This window comes from Solea solea, chromosome 9, assembly GCF_958295425.1.
Source record: "Solea solea chromosome 9, fSolSol10.1, whole genome shotgun sequence".
Classification (NCBI taxonomy): Eukaryota; Metazoa; Chordata; class Actinopteri; order Pleuronectiformes; family Soleidae; genus Solea; species Solea solea.
The window spans coordinates 20474744-20496900 of NC_081142.1; the positions used below are offsets into that span (position 1 = coordinate 20474744).

General features: G+C 41.4%; 1 protein-coding gene across 1 annotated transcript in view; it reads left to right on the forward strand.

Moving 5' to 3' along the window:
• brinp3a.2 (bone morphogenetic protein/retinoic acid inducible neural-specific 3a, tandem duplicate 2) overlaps positions 1 to 22157 on the forward strand; it is a 53284-nt gene that overhangs the window by 15683 nt on the left and 15444 nt on the right. Inside the window, exons 2-4 of the mRNA XM_058639351.1 lie at positions 746 to 1163; positions 15903 to 16093; positions 18413 to 18603. Coding sequence (XP_058495334.1) covers positions 931 to 1163; positions 15903 to 16093; positions 18413 to 18603 — 615 coding nt within the window. The 5' untranslated portion in view covers positions 746 to 930. The remainder of the gene's footprint in view (positions 1 to 745; positions 1164 to 15902; positions 16094 to 18412; positions 18604 to 22157) is intronic.

The following is a 22157-nucleotide window of genomic DNA, read 5'->3' on the forward strand; positions in this document are numbered from 1 at the left end:
GTGAATTATTTTTTTATTCCCGAGAAAGACATTTTCATGTTGTTGTTTTTTTCCTGATACATGTTTTTGTTGTTGTTCTGGTCTAGTATCTGAAGATATGGAATCATTTGCAATGATGTAAAACAGAAATACAGCAAATCCTCACATCAAAGAAGCTGTTGGTTGTGTTTTTTTTTAGTTTTTTTTTTTTTTTAAATAAATGATCAATTCATTAATATTAACACATTTCACAGCATTTAGAAGCACCAAAATCCCTCCAAATAAGTGAAGGTTCAAGATATGATCCTGCTCTCATTCCCAGGTTTAGTGTGCAACATTTTGGCAGAGATTGAATATAGTACTTACATTAGATTAGATCCCCCCCCACCCCCCAAACAGGACACGCTAAACAATACAAACAATTTAAGCACACAATTAAATAAATGAAATGCAGTAGAAATATGATCTACACAAATAAATCAAAGTAAGAACTAAAAAAAATGTTCATTAATCTGGATGTCCTTCAAAAAGTGAACCAAAGCAGAATGCCATCCTCTCTGGTTTGTGTAGGCCACTGTATTTCCCTGATGCAACTGGGAAAGACAGCGCTGAGTGGAGGAGTCCTCCATTTTGTTACAATCTGCAGTCTCACCATTAGATGTCACTAAACATTACACACTGCTCCTTTAAAGTTTTATTTCTGTTAGTCAGTATTTGTGATTGACTGTATACCGCTGTATCCTTAGCTGTGCTATGTGTTCTTTAGGTGTCCAGGGGGCATTCAGGTGATGCAGGTCCCCTGCTCTTCCCAGTGGAGGAGCCAGCTAATGACGAGTGGCTCCGGCTGCTGAACGTCCCTCAACACCACCACCACCACCACCACCACAACCAGCAGCAGCAGCACCACCACCACCACCACCCGCATCCCCCCCCTCGCTCCCTCCATCTCTGATGGCTCTATGGGGAGTCATCAGCCTCAGCCTCCACTGCTGGGTGTGTTTACAGTCGGTGTTAACAGCAGCAGCAACAGCAGCAACAACAACATCCAGCCTCCCCAATGACAAGCCTGGGGGCCCCCTGGATTGGCTCCTCTCTGATAAGGGGCCCTTCCATCACTCCCAGGAGTACATTGACTTTGTGGACAAGAACCGGCTCGGCTTCTCCACCAGATACAAGATATATAGGTAAGTCATTAGTGCAAGATGAAGTTCCACACAGTTTCCTGCTGTTTTGTGATTGCTTCTATTGACATTTACATTTACATTAATCATTTAGAAGAAGCTTTTATCCAAGAGAGGAATAAGCTACATAGAAGAAGTCTTGGAAAGAATTCCACTTGATAGGAACAGTGGACTGAGTGCCGAGGTGGATGCAAGTGCAGAAGGAGATGGGGAGGGGGTATGGGTAGGGTCAAGTGCTAGGACAGAAGATGCTCTTAGAAGAGCTGGGTTTTCAAGAGCTTCATGAAGATAGACAGGGGCGCCCCTGTTCTGGTAGCGCTTGGTAGGTCATTCCACCAGCGTGAAACGACACATGAAAAGAGTCTGGATTGTCTTGTGCGGGGTGTTGGCACGGCCAGACGACAATCCTTTGATGAACGGAGTACTTGAGGGGTAACATAAGCCTTTAGGAGAGCATTTAAGTAAGTGGGAGCAGAGCCATGAAGGACTTTGTAGGCTAGCATCAGTGATTTGAATTAGATGTGGGGCAGCTAAAGGTAGCCAGTGGAGCTCAATAAACAGAGGGGCAACATGTGCCCTTTTAGGCCGATTGAAGACCAGGCACGGCGTCGCGTTCTGGACCAACTGTAGTGGTTTCACAGCACAGGTCGGGAGGCCTGTTAGCAGGCCGTTGCAGTAGTCAAGGCAGGAGATGAACAGAGCCTGAACTAGGAGCTGGGTAGCCTGTCGAGTGACATGATTGAGAGGGTGCTCCGGGCTACATATACGTCACAAGAATAATTATCCACGATAGATTAGTAAGCATTCATTTCTTTGTGGGATCCATATGCTGCTTTAGAGGTGGCTCATATCAAGCCATTTTAGAGGATGAAGTTGAAGATTAAGCATCACTCCTTAATGAAGGAAGACGGAAAGACTGCATGCTTTCATGAATACTGCATATGCTGAATACATACTGCATATTTTTGCAACGGTAAGTGGGAGAAAAAAAGATATGGCCTCGATTTAAAAAAAAGCCGCCTTCTTGATTAATGCCAACGATGAATTTCAGTAACTCCAAGGCCACACCAAATTTGTACAAATCCTCACCTGACCCTGATTAAAGTGCTCGAGTGAGAATTATATTGCTCGTGATGAAATGTACTGCAGTTAAATCAGGGGGAGTTGAATTAAATGATAGAGATGAGGAAAGAAGGGTGGTGAACTCTACTCTCCCTTGGCTGAATGTACATCTATTGTGATGTGTGTCGGGTTTAACAGGACAAGGTCAATCTGAGGACATCTCCGTCTAATTACATGTGAGGAGGTTACAGTAGTTGTATCAGACTTGGCTGCACTGTTTTTTTTTTATTACCAGTGCATTTGTGTGTTTATTGTAACATCAAAATGATGTAAGGGAGAAAACTCCATATCCGATATTAGTGCACACAGTAGAGAATGTGCTTTATGACAACCATATTCATGCCTGCTTGGTAGGCAGTCTGCGTTTCTCTGTCCTATGTTGTCATGCAGAAAGGCTTCTCACAGTGCTCAGTGCTCACAGCGTGGTCTGGCACACGCCTTAAATGCACACGTGTTGCTGTCCGCTGACCCTGCGACGCATTCGAACGCTCACATGAACAGGTGGACAACAAAAGCATGTCGATTAGGATCGGGAATTAAAATCGATGACTTGTTGTGACAGCGACGCAAGCCTGAGCTATCAGCATACGGCTGAATTAGTGGAGATGGTGTCATGAATCATATCCGTCCTCGTTGAGGAGGATGCTGTCCAGGCGTCTGGAAATAGACGGACAGGGTTCCTGACATCTATGGATCGGTGCGAGGATGCTTTATGGCTTTAGTGATTGGTTGCTGTGTTAGAGGTCTTTAATATTTCCTTCTCTGGCAAAAGGCAGTGGTCCATTGGAGCTGAGCTGCACGAGAGGCAAGATTAATAGTCTTATCATGTGGCCAAGTGATTAGTGAGCTCTTAGTACTTATTACTCTGCATTATCACAGAATCCCCTGAGAGGCTTCTGTCAGCTGCAGGGTTGTGTTTGAGGCCCGCTAGATTACCACAATGCGGCATTGATTAATAGTGATGATATTAAAAGGAAAAACCTAGCCTAAAAAAGTAAATAGCCTGTAAATCTTCCTAAATTGAATTCACTCGGATTCAGTCCCATTTGATTTAAAAAAAGGGAATCTGACAAAGACAAGGGGGATGCAGCTGCAGTGTGGCCTCCTGTTTTTATTTTATTTTGCTCCTGTTTTGGCGAATAATAGCTCTCTGTCACCGCTGACACTGGCAGGGTGAAATGTGGTGATCATTTTTTGGGAACCCACACCTGGAGCTAGCTCATAAAAAATTCAGCGGGGTTGTTTTATTGCAATATTGCAATATTCTCTCCAGGGGACCGAGCATCCTGCTGTGTGTTACACTGTAACAGATGTCCTTGAATTTCCTCATCAAGCCCTAACGCTTGTGCTAACAAGAAAAGGAAATGATGCTGCATGGCAGTAATTCCCATGATTTGTATAAACAAGTGTATTTACTTGCCACCCTTCACCAGTGGTTGACAATACATCGGCGCGGCTCAAACGGAGGCTCGTGTTTGCACAGAACAAAATAGAAACTAGTTCTAGTTCATTCATGAAAGGCTTTTTTGTTTAACAAAAGATTCCACCAAGTTTAATGTTACAATATAATAAACAACTATACAGACAAAATATGGCATTTTCAATGTGCTGGTCCAGTGGTTCTCAAACTTCTTATAACAAGTTCCACCTGAGAAAATAGACCAAGCAAAGTCAGCTGCAGACTTTTCACAGGAGGCAGATGTATTCCCATTAAGATTACTTGCTCTCTCATCATCCTCCCCTTCCTCACATATACTTGACACACTGGTATAGTGAACTTAGATTAAGATGGGGCGGGAGATAAGATGACTCATACAGTAGTATACACCAGAGGAAGCTCACCGTTCCGGATAACGAGACGATTCTAAACGACAGTGAATGGAAGGCAAACTTTGGAAAAGTTGGAAGTAGGGGCTGGACATTATTATGGTTTCAACTCAGTCTCCTGAGGGAAAGTTGGAACCAATCCCGTTACTTGTGATTTGAAACCTACGGACAGACGGACTTTGTAAACATTCCCAGCAAATAATGTATGTGTTGTGTCTACAAGTGCGTTTGCAAACAGAGGCAAAACAACACAAAAGCATTCCGGCAGGAAGTCACACTGTTCAAATCCATGGACATATATAAACTACAGCTATATGCCAGGCAACTCATCTGCCCTGTCCTGAAGACGGTGGATAGCCGTTGTGCCCTGGGATGCCAGAGCATTCGGAGTGAAGCAAACGGGAGAGCATTTTACTGGATCACCAAAGAGTTGCTCAAAGAGAGAAGATGTAGTGATGAGGAACCCAGATGCAACAGATTCCACTTGTGTAATCCATTGCTAATTAACTGAATCTTGTTTATTTCACATGCTGATATTGTGACGTGCAAGCGCAGTTGGATGAGGAAAAGTTTATCAGAGAGGTGATCAAGTCTGGTTACTGAAGGTGTTTCGATAAGGCATTTATTACTTCATCTCTGTGGATTTAAAGTGTCCAGTGAGCAGCCAAATCTTTTCCTGCCACCATGGAGGTGTAAACAAACTTAGTAAATCAATGTCCTTGCGCTCTATAGGCAAAACATTCATTGTGATATATTGTTATTGAATTATTGTTCAGCCCTAGTTCAATGTAAACTAAAATTACTCTCACATAGGTCACTTTTTGAACTCTGAATTGTCATTTTTGAGTCATGGATACATTGAAACTCATAAGGCAACATTCCTGGATAAAAACCACCATATCAACTCTGCTGAAGCTACTGTCAACATGGTGCCTGCTTTATACTTAACATGGATGGCAATCATTTAAAATCCTGCAAAGGGGAGAAAAGAAAAAAGAAAGGTGTTTTGTTTCGAGTGGTGTTAACTACAGTACAGATAATAGAAGTGCGTTGGTAAGCTTCACTGTGCATCAACAAATAGTGAGTTAAAACAATGGGACTCTTAGAATTAACTGCAATTAGATTATTCTATATATTTGAGTCTAACTGGATCAAAAAAAAGCTGCTCGCTGTTTTATCGGAGAGCCTCTTCAAACACAATGAACAACAGCAGATTTTCCAAACCACGGGGGAGACTGCAGGTGCTCTGAAGAGTGTTGAGCTGAGTGTTCATCCCAACATCCCAGTATTAGATTCTCACTGATGTTCTCTGACTTTCTTTACCTCTCCTGAAAGTCACTTCCAAGGTTTCAGCAACTCCATGAGGCCCCTTGTGGCAAATAGGCTGACAAAAGGAAACTATTATTTTTGTTGTTGTTGTTGTTGTTGTTGTTGTTGCAATATTCCTTTTTAAAGAAGTGTTAAAACTAGACACTGTACCTTCAGCCAGCCCCATTAATTGCTAATCTAGTTCTTTAGTTGTCACTCGCATTCAATTTGTTCACACTGCAGGCATCTCTCTCTAGTCGAGCTGCCGCACAAAAGTTTGATTCAATAAAGCTCATAAAAGTGTGAAAAGAGCTGATGAATCCACCGCGGAAAGTCTCATTATTGTTTCCCCGTCCTACGTTTTTAGCCACAGTCAGTAACTCACTCAATGGTGTAGAATCAATTATCCAAACAACTTTTGGACGGATATAGACAAAAAACAATCAAAGATCATTTTTACACACAAATTCATCAGTTGGGGGGTAAAAGTTTGGTTTTATATGCGCTGTAACACCAGTAGGTAGTGCCAAAGCGCCCTAGTGCATCACGCCAGTGTATTTATACTTAAATTAAACTACTCAGCTGGACCAACGATTGCCCGATATTGTGAATGAAAAAGGAGAACTTCCACATTTAAATGACACCTATTAAAAAGTTGAGAAACTGCACTTTGCATTGAATTCCAACGGTTTCTGAAAGCTGAGAAGTTGCAAACATATTGTTTTCATGGTAATTTCACTTGCACTGTTTCAGAAAGCCTTAGTCTTAGTCACCAAGAGAGGAAAGAGCTGGAAAAACATTTCCATTTTTTGGCCAGTTTATTGAATATTGAGACAAATGTTATTTTAAATATGTCTTACGCTGCTCAAATTTCAAATTGAACATGCAGAATGTGGTGTTAAATTCTTCATCTTCATTTTAAATTGTTAAAACAGTATTTTAACCTGCAGTAAATTGTAAATAACAGCCAGATATTGAAAGTTATTCTGGACAAATGGGCAAAAGCACTTAGTTCTGGCCCTTAATATGATTAAAATAAGCAAAAAAAGTCCAGACGGAAATTTTGAGGCTTAGGTGTTAAAGGGTTAAAGACAAACAATGTGACCTCATTTAAAATACAGACCGCAACATGAGCAAATTTGTACATAATATGTAACATTTCAAATTGAAATTTCAACTATTTTTACTGCCACCTTTTGACATTAAGAATGAACATAAATACTCATTTAAAGGATTTGTTACGTTACACATCTTAAGTAAGATGCTGGAAAAAAGTTCAGCAAAGTTATTTGGTGACCCAAATCTTGAGACGCATGTGTGGGTGCTGACCCAGTGTCTGGGTATGACTGATGTATGACAACAGCAATAACTCATGTTTAACAAGCTGGAAACAGCAGATGTTTGATGCACGGCTGGTTAAGCTCTCTTCCTGCAGTGTTCTCCTCTCAAACGGTGCTGTTTTGAGTGACTTTTACTGAATCTTCCTTTCTCTTTCGCTCTTGCCTTTCCCCTCCGTCTCTCTCTCATGCCTCCGTGTCTGACACGACTCCAAACACAAGTCATGTGTGATTTCAACACAAAGCGCTTGTGTTGAAGTGGAGCAAACTCGGCATGTACTTTTATAATGAGGGTCTAGGGATTGCTGGAATGTGGGCAGGGAACGCATCATTTTAAATGTACATTATAATTGCAGATTATATGTTTCACTCACTGACTGGGTCATATTTACCCTACTTATTTATTAATCTTAATCTGAAAGTCTGTGATTATTCTTTTTCATGTAGGGCAGTTGGGGTCAGCACCTATAGTGCCCCCTATTGATGATCTGCCACTAAAATCCATGTTCCCCCTAGAGCAGTGATTCCCAAAGTAAGAGCTGTGTATGTATGTTAAAAATAACATCTCTTGGAAATGATTTGCTTACCAATTCAAAATGATATCAGGTGCAACATTATCCACAAATTTGTTCCCGCTGTCACGACTTGGGTCACAATAGGTTACCATCTTAAAAAAAAAAGGTAAAACATTGGGGAAACATTGCCCTCCAGAGTAAATCTTACTGACGCTGAAAACTCTCGTCTCTGCAGTTTGTCCGTCTGTGCATTTCCGAGATAGTGAGTAGCTCATATCAATAACTCAGTCCGGGGCCGCCGAGCAGATCCAGCAGCTGTAGCGTGGACAAATACATCTTGAGCTTGTGTTTGTTGTAAATGATAATTTTTGACAGTCCACTTTGGGGCTGAGAGCCACATCACTTGTGTGGAACACGGGGGCCAGAGGTGATTGAAAGTGACAATATTATTTTCTGCTCCGGTCCTCCACATGTGCAGTCCAGATCTCAGGCAAAATCCTAATAAATGCCCAATGACAGGAGAAGATGAATGACCAGAATTGCCTCTCTGAGTTACAGCGTTTCAGCCACCTCAGCAATGATGTAGTAATGAATTCACACCACGTTGCCCCTCCACTCAATTTCCTGCCTTTCTTACTGATTGAATTTGAAAGAACTTTTAACAAGTCCTCTGAACAAAATGAAAGAGAAATTGTGTGTGTGTCTGTGTGCGTCTCTCTCTGTGTGTTGGATATGGAGGAGCATAACCATTGCTTCCAATGCAAACCCAATGTGAGCCTTCCGCCTCGGCCACCTGTCTGCTGTGAACGTTGCCAAAGGGAATGCTGCCATCTTCACCAGGGTGAAAGACATGAGTGTTTGCCTTACATTTGGCCGTATTCTCAACATATTGCATTGGATTATTGATTTTTTTTTTTTTTGGAATGTGGAATATCATGATACTGTGGATAATAATGCTCATTAGATATTAAATCGTAATTTCAAAAGACTTCTATTTCGTCATTTTCTCAATCTACATATTTACACACATAGCATCTGCTAAATGGCATCAATGGTTAGTCATTGTCTGCATAGGAGAGGGCTCCTGCAATAAGACTGAGGTTTATTGTTGTATTGCTGTCTGAGGTGGAGCTCGTGTTAAACTGCTGCTACTTTATATTCAGTTATGGTCGAGCGAGTCACAACTTAGGGGTTGGGCGGCCTCCAAAGGATCACAAGACATCCGGAAGAGTTGTGAGATGATTAATGGTGTAGAAATAAAAGACTAAAAATAATTTGGTTACACACACATTTCACATTGTATTTTCTCACCAACCTTTCCTTATTTGTGTGAAAAGCTGGATATTTAATAAGGGGCCTTTAGACATTTACAGTATTCAAATGTTAATATCTCAGAAGGGGGAAATATACTCCTTCTTGACAATTGATCGCAACTATATTCAGTGGAGTTTTTTTTGGGGGAAACACTAGGTCATAAAACCAGATTGTGTTTTGTAAGGTAGAGTAAAAAAAACCCACAGAAGATGCCCACTAATGTGCAGTGAAGTCAAAGTGAAAGGCACTTTCCTCTGCCTTGGTTTAAAATCTGAAAGCGTGTATTTCAGAAAATGGGACCCCTCTCTGACTTCTGAGAAACTCCAGCACTTTGGCGATGATAGCAGCCAAAGATTTAAACTGATGAAAGTGATGTACCTTGGTGAAAAGGTGCTACGATTGATAATAATAATGACATAGCAAGTTGTGGGGAGGATTGCAGCCCCTAAAATCAACTCCGAGGTGAAACCCATTTCATTTCCTTCTCTTCCCTGCAGGATGAACCATTTGGCCTTTTGGGGGTTTAAGATAAGACAGTGCCAGCTTATCACAGTCAACGATAACTGGAGAAACGAATGACAGCGGGGATTTGTGAATAGTTCTTTCTATACCTGTTTTCTGCTCTCTCTCTCTCGCTGTCCCTCCCTCCACCCCTCCCTCCCTCCCTGCCTGCGTGTTCCTCCTTTTCCACAGAATGTGCTGCGGCCTGGAACTAGTGCTTCCATGCTGCAAAGTGGAACTCAAGAGACACGGTGTACCATTTGAAGAGGTCATTTATTTGTATGGCATGAAATGAGGTGAAGATTAATCGCTACACTAGATGTATCTGAGCAAGGGATTAGTCAAAGGCTTTGTCTGAATAGTACAGTGTCAGCAAAAAGGTCAATGGATACCGCGTATCCATTCAACATCATTATGTTTACTTCCTACTCTCCGCCTACAGTTTTTGGGGTAATATGTGCATTAGTGTCTCGTTTGATGATTATATAATCAAAAAAGAAAAACAACAACAACTAACAAAATAACTGATGTGCATTGGAAATCGTTGCGGCCCGAGTGTGTTGACTTCGATGTGCAGCAGTTAGGGTGTACACTTAGCAGCAGTCAAACACCTGGCTGTTGGAGCATTCCTCATTACTCCTGGTTTAATGTGATATATACCCTTTCAAAAGGCCAAACTACCCCCATCTATCATGAGCGGCCAAGGGTGTTCCACGCGTTCTGATTAGCAGTCAAGAGGGCGAAAAGAGCAATATTTGAAAGACTGGACGACGCACTTACTGGGAATTTCGATATCTGATATATCGGTGGTGTTTGGGCCGATAATTGATATTGATACATATATGCATATCAGTCTTTTAAGCCCTTTTTCCACTAGCGCAACACGCCTCACCTCGCCTCGGCACAACATGGTTATTACGCGTTCCCATTAGCGATAGTACCTGGTACCTGGCGATACAATGCGTGACGTCGCCAGACTGCCGTCCACCGATCAGTCAGAGTGCCGTCACAGGAAGAGACGTCGGGCACAAGAATCAAGCCGAACAATGCCGAACTGTAGATCAGTTAGAAAGACTTAACAATACCAAAAAACGTGGGTTCATCTCAAACAATAACCAGGGAAATGTGTAAAATCTCAATATTTGACAGAGGAGTCTGGTGAATTTAGTGACAGCACTGCTGTCTGTGATCCGGTCACAGAGGAAGTACTGAACAAATCTTTTCAATGAACTGATTCTAATGATTGCCCGTTACTAGTCTGTGTGTGTCGCGTGTAAAACGAAGTCACGGCAGTTTCATGCAGCCGTGCAGTGATGACTCCGCCCACCTTTGAGGAGGTAGTATATTGTAATGGGAAACCAACCAAACCGCATAGAGGCGAGGTGAGTCAAGGCAAGCTTAGACCATGTAGTGAAACACGGCATTATTCTGGAATGAAAACTTTATATTTTATGTGGGAGTAAATGCAGATGTATATTTGCTTCACTGCTTCAAAATCAATAAACTTCAAAGGAGTCAAGGAGGTAGGAGCCTATTCATCCTACTGTTTTAGTTATTAATTACATCAGGGGATGTGTGTGTTTGCCGAGTTCACATCTTGATGCCATAATGTTGTGCATATCTCTAACACACATATTCTTTGTTCATATTTGCTGCACTATGAAATCTGGCAAAATGAATACATCCATCAAAACACTTTCAAAATTGTTCCTTTTTGGTTATGATGTTCATATAGGGATTTTTTTTTATTATTATTGCTTTCAAAAATAAAACACATCAAGATACTGCACCTTTCACTGTCTTGCTGTCCATAGAGACTTTGATGAATATTTCTTCCGACCACGTCTTCCTATATCAGCGTAAATATTTGAGTAAATATGAGTAAAATGTCGCTTTTATAAACAAACACTATCGTAATTTTCTAAGTACACATTTAATTAGTTGTAGTTTTTCTCCAGGTGGCTTGTCTTGCATCATCTCCGATTTCCACTGCATCTAATGAGTTTGTATTAAAAACCAGACAACCATGAACAAACGCTTTTTCTTTTCTCTTCTTTTTATCTCACCGTCGCTAGCAAACTAAATAGGTGGTGTCGTTTCACTAACTACATTCGTGATGTGGGAACCCAAACCATCAGTTTGTGGTGAAAAAACAGTGTCACTTCACAGGCAGGTAGACGACATAAAACACATTTGGGGAGTCTAATAAACTGAGAACCTTCCAGCACCTGTGGATTTACTGTACATGTCACCTGTGCCTCCAAATATGACATATAGAGATTTAGATGCTATGTAGGAAAAGTACTACATGCACATGTGACTGATATTTTGCAGTTTCATCGCTTAGAAATACTGCACTCAGCGGCTTTGTGTTTGCTTCTTCAAAGAGAAAGTAAAGACGGATAAAAATTGGGAAAATCTATACTACATGAGGGTAGAATTTAAGGAGGTTTTCGACTGACTGTGTAGCACGTATTACTTTCTCATAGTTGAGCTTGGTTACACATCATAATTAATTACCTTTCAGCCAATATAGTTAAGCAACAGAGCCATATATGATCCATCCATTCATCCATCCATCCATCCATCCATCCAACAAAGCCCTTGCAGATTCCCCTGCTGTTCCTCGGTTCCATTACATGTGAAATCTCTGTGGAATGTCCTGGGTCTTCCCTCGGGTTCCATCTCAGGTGGCACACTGAATGGTCTCAGATGGGTCCTTTAGACACAAAGGTATCGCAGCTCTACTCCGATTTCCCTCCACTCTATCCCACTTCTAAGTCTGAGCCGGGCTACCCAACGGGATAAACTAATTTTGTCCACTTGTGTCTCATTATTTTGTTCGCTACCCCAGAGCTCATGACTACAGGTGAGGGTTGGAATATAAACTAGAGTGGCAAATTGAAAATGTTGCCCTGCAGCTTAGCTCCCTCTTCACTACAATGGGCCGGTGATGCACCCATACTGATGCTGAATCTGCACCGTTCCCTCTGTCCATCTTAGGCTCCACGTCACCCTCCTTTCCCAGACCTCAAAAGGCTTAAAAGACTCACCTGAGGCACAGACTTACACCCAACCACACTGACCACAGTTGTCCTACATCCATTCATTCATTCATTCATTCATCTACCTATCCTCCACATGTGGGTCGTGGTGCTACTGGTGCCAATCCCAGCTGACATAGGGCCAAAGGTGCGGCACACCCTGGACAAGTCACCACTCCAAAGAGATGAACAATCATTCACTCACACACTCGCACCCATGGGCCATTTAGAGGCAGTAACAGTCTTACAATTAAACTGTAAACTGCCCCGATGTCCGTGCCAAAACTAAGAGAACCACATCATCTGCAAAAAAAGCAAAGCAGCAGTTCTAAAGTCCACACAGAGAACACTCTCGTCTTCTATAGACTGTGCCTTGAAATCCTGCTGGAAATCACAAACAACCTTTTGTATCCAAATTTTGTGCGAAAGCAACAAAATAGACAGTTTTTATTTTCATTTTCTTCATAAAAACAAACCAAGCGAACTTTGAACTTTGACGTATTTCCAAATTTCACGAATGTAATCACCAATTTAAAATATTTTTAGTACTCATTGCTCGGGTGTGTTTATGTAGTTGGTGAAAATGGAAGAAAATTTTTTTTTTTTCATCAGATTGCCGATAGGTTGTGCTGAAAAAAGGACACAAGACACTCCATAATGCACATTCTTATAGCCTCTATATATACATTTTGACAGTAATGGAAAAAAGCATCCTGAATGCTCTGTGTTCTCTGGGTTTAAATATGTCGTGCAGAGGAAAAGGGTTGTTGAAAGGCTGATTTATGTATTTATTGAGAGTATATTTGGCACTGGGAGGATATTTAGACTGCGAATAATTTGGAGACGAGGATACTTTTTTCATGTTTATGTCATAGACGAACAATCACAATGGAGTAGAGTAGGAATTGTGTTTCTGTGTTCAAAATAAATCCATTCTTTTATTCATTCTTGTCACTTCGAATCAATTCAGCTGTTGCAATTAGTCTGTCATTATCACTGACAGATTAGGAGTTTCCCTTGAAACGCGAGCAACAATCTAAAAACTAAAAACGTTCTGTTCATCAGTGAAGTAAAAAGTCAAATCCAGAGTGGAAAGCTCAACCGAAACACAGCTACAAAAATCTAACACGTAAAATAACCAACACTCTCTGACACGCAGTGCATCTGTGTGGGATTCCATCACTTTTGAGTCAAAAGCGATTTAGAAAAAAAGACATTTCAGGGCCTTTAAACCCGACGCAGAGGAACCAAATTGAAATTGCTGAATTGTGTGGTCTCTGAGAGCATGGATTTTTTTTTTAAAAGCAGCCAGTTTTGTCCTTGCATATTTTTCTTCCCTTCGCCGCCTCGGTCATTGTTTCTTTTATTGACTCAAAACATGTTCAGAGTAGAGTTTAACTTGTATCAATGCAAGTAGCGAAATGCAGTATATTCAGTGTGTGTGTGTGTTCATAGTTGTTCATTGCTTTTTTCCCCAAAATAAATTTACAATATTTCAAATAAACATGAAATAATTTTGACTTGTATCGCACCATCGTTTCAAAACAGAATAGAAAAAGTGGCGGTTCGCTGCATACACCAACAAACGCAGATAAATCTGTGAAAGGTTCCTTCGGGCTGATTTTTATCAGCCTTCTGATGAATCGCATGCAGGCTCGACTTCACTATTTATTTATGAAATATCTCTTTTAGATATGATGTTAATCGAATTAAATCCACCTGCTATCAGTGTGCATCTCCCGTGCCCACATTTCAGTAGAAATCCAGGTGAAATCAGATTGTTTAGTGCAACACAGACAGACAGAGAGACCGATAGACAGATACTATTTACAAAATGAAGAAAATACTGCTCCCATATTGGATGCGACCAAATGCTGACAAGGACGAGGACTGACCAGCGAGTTTATAGCTGTGAATAAATCCCCGGGGTTGTGGCTGCTACTGGTAATTAAATTTGAGAAATATGAGCACCTTGCTTCTTTCCCATAAAATAAAATGCATTATTTTGTGATTGTCATATTTCAGTTCACCGCCATCTCTTCAAGGACTTGTTTTACTTCGCGGGCAGAGTTAGAGGGAAGGATCTCTCGTGAAAACTCAATATCCAAGTCTAAAATGTCTAATATTTTGCCAACAGTCAGACAAACAAAGAAACAAAAAAACAAACAAGGCTCATTTAAATGCAGAGCAACACTCTCTCTGTTAAGGTGAACAAGTGCACAAAGTTATCTGTAGGATACTTAACATGGAAATATTCCACTTAACAGCTTGACCTTGGTTGAACAACTTCACATACTTTATAAAAAAGCGTTGCCAAATGCAACATCTGCTCAAAGAGATTTGCTTCAGGCAAAGGTTTTTACAAATGTACTGTAATAATGCATGCAGGAACGGCAGCTTGGTCTTTATTGATGCACACGCATGAACATGCATCTCTTTAAGCTCTGCTCCAGCGCCGCTCACCGCACTGCCTATGACTTATCTGTTTGTTCCTTTAACAATGTGCCGCATGTGCTCGATTTTTTATTTTTTTTTTTTTACATGAAAAGAGAAAGAATGAGTAGCTTAGTAGCTGTAAGCGGGAGATATGGAAGAGGAAGAAGAGTCGTATTCTTTTTGACAGCATTGAGTCAAAGTCTTCACTTCATTCCTGCTACCTTCCCGCTGTGCATACAGTATCACCGTTAATCACAAATGGACACGCGTGCCAAACGTATTATAGTCGGACTCATAGGCTGCAGGTATAAGCCTCCCATTGGCCGCGTGATCCTTCTCTGATCCTTCTATAGTTTCTCCCTTTATTAAAGGGACTTATAAAAGCTCAGAGGTGGAATCTACAAGTTGAATATGGCAGGTTCTGATATAGAATCAAATTGTGTGACTTTATCTTTTGCATGTCGTCGTATTGGTTTAAAAAAAATACACAAACGCTCCTTTCCTTCCTCTACAGCAGAATGATAATGGGGGCAAGTAGAACCTTCCGAGGTGCTGACACAGCGCAGTGGAGGTCTGGCTATGTGAGACATTATAATCAATGAAGCACCAGGGATTCATATAAATCCAGCATATAAGCAGCACTCATGGTGGAGGTCAGACACATTAGTTGTCAGAGGTCACCGGAACCGCTTGAAAAGGCAACAAAGGGTGGCAGTCCCTTCTCTTTCATGCTGCTGCTTTCACGGTTTTTGTGACATTCTTCATTGTGCGCTGCCTGGATTCACAGCTTGAGCAATTCTTTGTTTTATTTCTTTTCTTACACCAACCTGTGTTTTATTCATTTTGACACGCGTGTCTGTCGTGATGGGGCTGTTAAGGAAAACATCTCTCAGCTGTGAAGTAGCAGCACCATCCCGGGTGACAATCTTGGTTTCAAATGATTTATTCTTTTTTTTTTTTATTTCTGTCGCCTTTTTGTTTCTCCTCACTCTCATCAGTTCACTTTCACTTCATCGCAGGCTGTGTCAGCATGGTTGAGGGATTCCTTACCGTGCAAAAAAAACAACAAAAAAGAACTTCATCTGCATGCGTGTTTCTCTGTTTCAAACGATGAACAAATACATTGTCACGATATATGAGAATGGATGAATTGAATCGTATCATGACAAAATGTCCGTCAGTTTACTTCAATATTAAGTGTAATAATATGTAAAACTGATTAATGTGGCTCATTGATTCACTAATTGTACATTTTCTTTTTAACCAGTTGAATAATGAATAATGTATTGCCTTTTTTTATAATTGACTTTACTTTGCTTGTGTGTTTTTCGTGTGCAGGGAGTTCGGGAGATGGAAGGTGAATAATCTGGCAGTTGAACGGAGAGATTTCCTGGAGTCTCCATTACCTCTGACATCTGAGTTTATCAGGAACATACGACTCCTGGGCCACAGACCCACCACGCAGATGATCACTGACAACCTGATCAGGAAGTATGGCACACACTTCCTGCTGTCAGCCACCCTGGGAGGTAAACAAGAAAAAGAAAATGGTATTTTATTATTTCAAAGCATAGTACAACGTAGATTATTGTCACAACCATAGCTCATAATGTGTTTTCAATAACAATGTGTATTTTACCAGGTGAAATTATGACTGTTGCTGGCAGATTTAATCACTGGAAGACACACAGATAATTGTGAGCAGTGTGCATCAACAAAAAGGGTTAACTGGCAGAAATTGAATAGATTCCATGGTTCTCAAACTGTGGTATGTGTACCACCAGTGGTACGCAAGCTTCCTCTGGTGGTACTTGGAACAAATAACCACAAAGAACAATAGAGTCACCTTATGTCTCACTCTGTCTTAATCTAATCTCACTAGACCATTGTGTGAAGTATATGTGAGGAAGAGGAGGAGGATGAGAGAGCAAATGATCTTATTAGGAATAAATCTGTCTCCTGTGAAAAGTCCGTAGCTGACTTTGCTCGACCTATTTACACCAATGTGTCGCTGATAATGGTGTTAATTCAAGAGCTCAATATTTTCAAGGGTGGTATAAAATTATGAGAACTACTGGAATAGACTATAGCCCCAAGTACTAGTGCTGTATGAGTGTATGATCAATTTAAAATAAAAATAGCTTTGTTTTTGTGGTAACCTTATAAGCCTTTTATGTGCACTTTAGGCAGGGGCAATGCAGAAATGTACATGGCTTACTACACAAAAGAAAAAAAAAAAAAGGCTCCACCCACATAAACAACATGTATAATCCAGCAAGAAAGAGAAAGAAAATGGCAGAGAGAGTGGGAGAGTCTTTTTTTATTATCTTTTCTGGCACGCAGAGGCCACTGTATAGTTCCCTGAAAAGGAAGAATGAGCGGAGGAGTTTTTTTGGCTTGTTACCATCTGCGGTCTCACCATTAGATGTCACTAATTCCTACACACTGGACCCCTTAACAAAGCAGCGATGAAGCCATAGCGCACTCTTACCAGCTGATGACACATGCCGAGTACAATGAAATTAAGAGGCAGTGTTTCTCCCTTACACGGTACATTAATAGTGTGGGATGAAAGCAAAAGTGTTCTCAGGAGCTGCTTCAGCTCCCGGAGAACATACTGTAGGCTTTACGAGAGTAAACAGTTTGCGTTGATCAAAGCTGCGACACTTTGCTCTCCCATCAGGAGCACAGACGAGCGCGGCACAGTGACTCGGTCAAAGTAAGTAACATGAATTACAAGTCACGGCAGCGTAATGTGCCACCGACTGCACAGATATTGCTCTTCGGAGACGTATGTGTGTGTACAGTGCCACATTTATTTATGTATTTATTTATTTTATTGAGTGCAGTGCAGTGATGAAAGGACAAACATGAACAGAATGAAAATAAAAAAAATATAATACACAGAGCAATACTTGTCGATTACTTTTACACACCGGACTCCCGGGAGAATGAGGGGTTTGCCTTGGACCGTCGCCATATGGGCCTCCATGGCTCTGAATGGATTGCTCCTCCGTGTTCGGAAACACACGTGGACTTAATGAAATGAATAAATAGATTGTGATATTAATAGGGTGGGTCCCCCAGCAGCGGAGAAACAAACGCGGTGGGCAGGAAGAAAATAGCACCCGAAGCATTAACACTGCATTATGAGGAGATAAAATGAGGCGCTCTGTCTGTCTCTGAGATTCGGGGGGCGATGAGACTGTGCCGCACCAAAGCCCTTGGACATATGAAGTGCTGATTGCTATGATCAGTGGCTACTGATGCGGATGATGTGGCTGGTCCTAACCGAGGTCAAAAATCTGCTTCAGAGGTTTTGGTTTTGCTGGGTTATTTCTATCTGGAATTGTTGTGTCCCAAAACAGAGCAGGTGGTTGGGTTGTAAATTATAACAAAGGGCCAAATAATGGATTAAGTGGAAAAAAGGGGTGTAATGAGTAAAGTGAACGCACATATTCAGTCAAAAACGATGTGCCCTTTGCATTACCGTATTACCAAGTGCACTTCACATTACCGTAATTTAAGCCAACAAATCAGTGTCTTTGTCGCCAGAAAGGGAAAAAGGTGGAAAAACGCCTGTGCATAGTTTCCATATTTTTGCCCTGTTTTTGGACATTGAGGCAAAACCGCAAACAGTCTAATTTTAAATATGTTTTATAATGTTCAAATTTCAAATTAAATTGCTAATGCACTATTTTGACATGCAGTAAATTGTAAATAACTGCCAGATATTGAAGGTTATTCTGGAAAAATGGGCAAAAGCACTTTGTCACACAATTACTGCAACTGACAAACCAACCACGACCAACAAAAACAATCTTTTTTTTAAAAATGTTTCTGTGCAGGAGAAGAGGCGTTGACGATATTTGTGGACAAGCGGAAACTGAGTAAGAAAGCAGAGGTGAGCGACTACGCTGGTAACTCGTCCACTGTGACTCTGGAGGCTCTGCACCAGCTGGCTGCCTCCTACTTCATTGACAGAGAGAGTACCCTGCGCAAGCTGCACCACATCCAGATCGCCTCCACTGCCATCAAGGTACAATCTTTTTTTTTGTCTATATACTGTTGAGTTCCCGGGGCACATTCACACACACCGACGCACTAGTTATTACGTCTACTTTGATTTTTTTTTTGGTCACGAGTCATCAATCAAGTCAAACTCATTACATCAGGACAATGAGGTGAAAAATGGGTAAGGCTGGAGGCTGGAGGGTTGGCAGAAGTGTGCGACTGTCTTTTTTTTTTTTTTTCACATCTTACTTTTGCGGTGATGTCACTTTTGTATACAACACAGTGTCTGTATCAAGACAGCACTCTCGCCTTTGCAGCAAGAAGACCCGGATTCAAGATCCGGTTGGAACAAGGGCCTTTCTGCATTGTTTGCATGTGATCCCTGTGTGTGCGTGGGTTTTCTGATTGTTTTTTGGTTCGGTCTTCCTCAGAACAGTCACCTGATGTTAGGTGGCGACATGCCTTATCAAGGCGTGATTAACAAGGTAAAGGAAACCAAAAAAACTAGGTTGAACGAGGTTTTCAGAAATGAATTTCTGCTGCTCAAAATAAACCCAGTCACTCAAAATGCAACTGCAATGTACCTGAATCGGGTCCTTTTGCTGCTTTTCGCTTGCTCCTTCTGACTACCAGTGTCTCTCTGGCTCGTTGTGAAGCCTCATAATTAATGACGGACAGTTTGATATGCCAGTCAAACATTCCATGGAGTCTTTTTTACAGACACTGATTTTCAGAAGGTATTGATAGCGATCAGGACGAGGATTTCAACAAACCTTAAAGGCGACATAGACCGGAAGCTCCAATTAACGCTGCGTTTGTGTGTGTATCTGCGTCATTACCTCGTTTATGAAACCCTAAAGTTTCAGAACAACAGTTCAGCCACTGCTGAGAAAATAGGGTTTTATTGTTTTCCTGGGCTCTGCGAAGCGGATCGGCACTTTCGTAATTTGATGTCGTCATCAGAATCCCTCACCACTCCTCTCACCACAGTAGCGCCTCCTGGTGCGGGCACTAGTCCGTGCACATCTGGTTGCGTACATTCAACCGTAGAAGAAGAAGAACTACTCTCGTTGTATCTGCTGAGATGCAGAGCATCCACCGTGCCAGAGGGGGAGCTGTGTATCTGAGAGCTGGCCTACCAATTACGTCACTTCCAGGTACCTGGCCAATCACAGGACAGTGGGAAAGCTCTCGTTGGCTGGCCAATCACAACACAGTCCACGTTCTGGGGGTGTGGTTTTGGTCTGAAACGAGAGCGTCAGTGAGGAGATATTTTGATCGGCTCGTTTGCAGCGACTAGGAGGTTTTTCACCATGAAAACAAGTTAATATATGTAAGTAGACCTCCATCACTAACATATATGTGCGATACAAGCATTCGATGTCACCTTTAAACAAGCAAAGTTGATAGTTAGAGCTGCTCATGAAGTATCCGTCCACAAACCTCCCTCAGGGACACACTTTTTCATAAAATTTCATAAAAACACAAAGCCATGTGGACCTCTCAGTTTTTGCTTCTGGGGACGTTCACGTGGCACGGCGCCAAGAAGAAAACGAGCTTCTTTAGCCAGAAATAAAAATGACATTAAGTGAATTTATTTCCCCTGTCCTCTCCTCTGTCGTCTATATCATATTTGTAATGACAAAACTTTCAGAGTCTCTCACGGCGCATTGACGTTGATGATGTATGCGCATTCACGACTCACTAGACTGGTATATAAATCCTAACAGTTGCCAAAAGATAAATAAATAAATAAATAAATAAATAAAAAATGAAATCCGGGCCACAAACAAAGGGGAACACAGAGAGAGAGAGAGAGAGAGAGAGAGAGTGTAATAAAGGGAAGGTGAGATAACGAGACACAGGTGAAAACAATTGGGAACGAGTGCTGGTTATCAGACAGGCATGAAATAACACATGATGCACACAGAGGGAAACCACAGAGTGAAACAAAAAGTTTCCTCGACAAAAGACACAAGGAGAGGAACTCAGCGAGACAGACATTATCATAACAACAGAACATATTAATCAGAATTAATTAAATGCCTTTTCAATTTCTCAGATGAAAGTAAAAGGTCCTCCATATCAGATAGGACATACATATCATTAACACACCATAGCAATAGAAATATCATATTTTGTGAGTGTGTTAAAAATACACAAAGGGCTGTCACTTTTTCCCAAACATCAAGTTTGAACAAAAATGACCTGAAATTCTTTTGAAGATATTCTCCACGTCCCATTGACAAATATGATGATGATATTCGTTATTACACTTCACAGCTAAGGTGTTGTGAAAGTAGACTCAGGAGGACATTTTAGTTTCCTCCATTTCAGAACGTTAGGTTAAAAAGTTACCCCCTATAAGAGCTGATAATAAAAACTCATACTGTGGTATTGTGTGTACATGGTATATACATCAAACGGCATGATAGGCTTCTAGGCTGTATATTCTGAACTCAAACTTTTTTTTAAGGCTCAAGATTGAAATTGTACCCCTAAGATCAAACATACATCTGATAAATATTTCAGATAAGAAGTGAAAGCCCTACAAAGACACAGTGACAGCAGTCAGATGGTATAAACACTTATTTCCCCCTACGCTGCTGGTGCATACGCACATAGCATTGCCTGACAGATGAAAGCTGCAGCATACAAATAACATTACATCATTTATGTTCATGAAGACCAAATAGAGGCATAAAACAATAACATAAACGACAAAAAAATCCTCATATGTGGTTTATATTTGCATCTTGGTGTCACTTGCGATGCAGAAAACTGTCTTTGTAAAAAACGCACACGCAGCTTTGGGTGCTATTACATTTTGTTTACAATTTCCTTGTCATAAAACAATGACAACAGCAATGAAAATAAAACGGAAGATTATGCTTCTTCTTTTTTTTCCCTTGTGATGAGATATGATCATCAGCCGCCGTCGTATAAGCACACCGAGTCTGGGGTAAGCGTGTGACGAGCACATATGGCGAGGGGGAAGATAAATGAATCTTGTGAAACACTGCTAATGTCAGGTCTCTGCCTCCGGTTGTCACCTTCAGGTAGCATGGGGTTAATGGGGTGATGGAGAGGAGGATGACTCCCCCCACCCCCCCCCCCACCCCTGCCTTTTTTTCATTCCTGCAAACACAGAGGCTGTCATTGTGTATAGTACAGCTTTCTCCACTGCAATAGGACATCAATCAGAATCAGACTCCCTGTACTAATATCAAAGCTCCGTCCTCAGACTACAGCACATTGTGTTCAGGGAGGGCTTTTCTTTTGCACCTAAGGGAGACATATCTGTAGTGCAGAGGCAGATGCTTTTGTCTGTTTCATTTCTTCAGAATTAGTTTTTTTTTTTTTTTTTTGTAGCTACAGAGAGGCAGTGCTTTCATGCTCCAAAGGCAGTCTTCTGGCGTAACTGCCAGGTGGAGGGAGGAGAGACTCACCTCCATCACTGGGAGGAAGTGAGTCAAAGGAGCGAGAGCGAGAGAGAGAGAGAGCCCCCTACACATGTGCATCATTTCCACCGGGTGCTGACCCACGCGGTAGCAGAACAAATGCATCTAAGCACTCCTC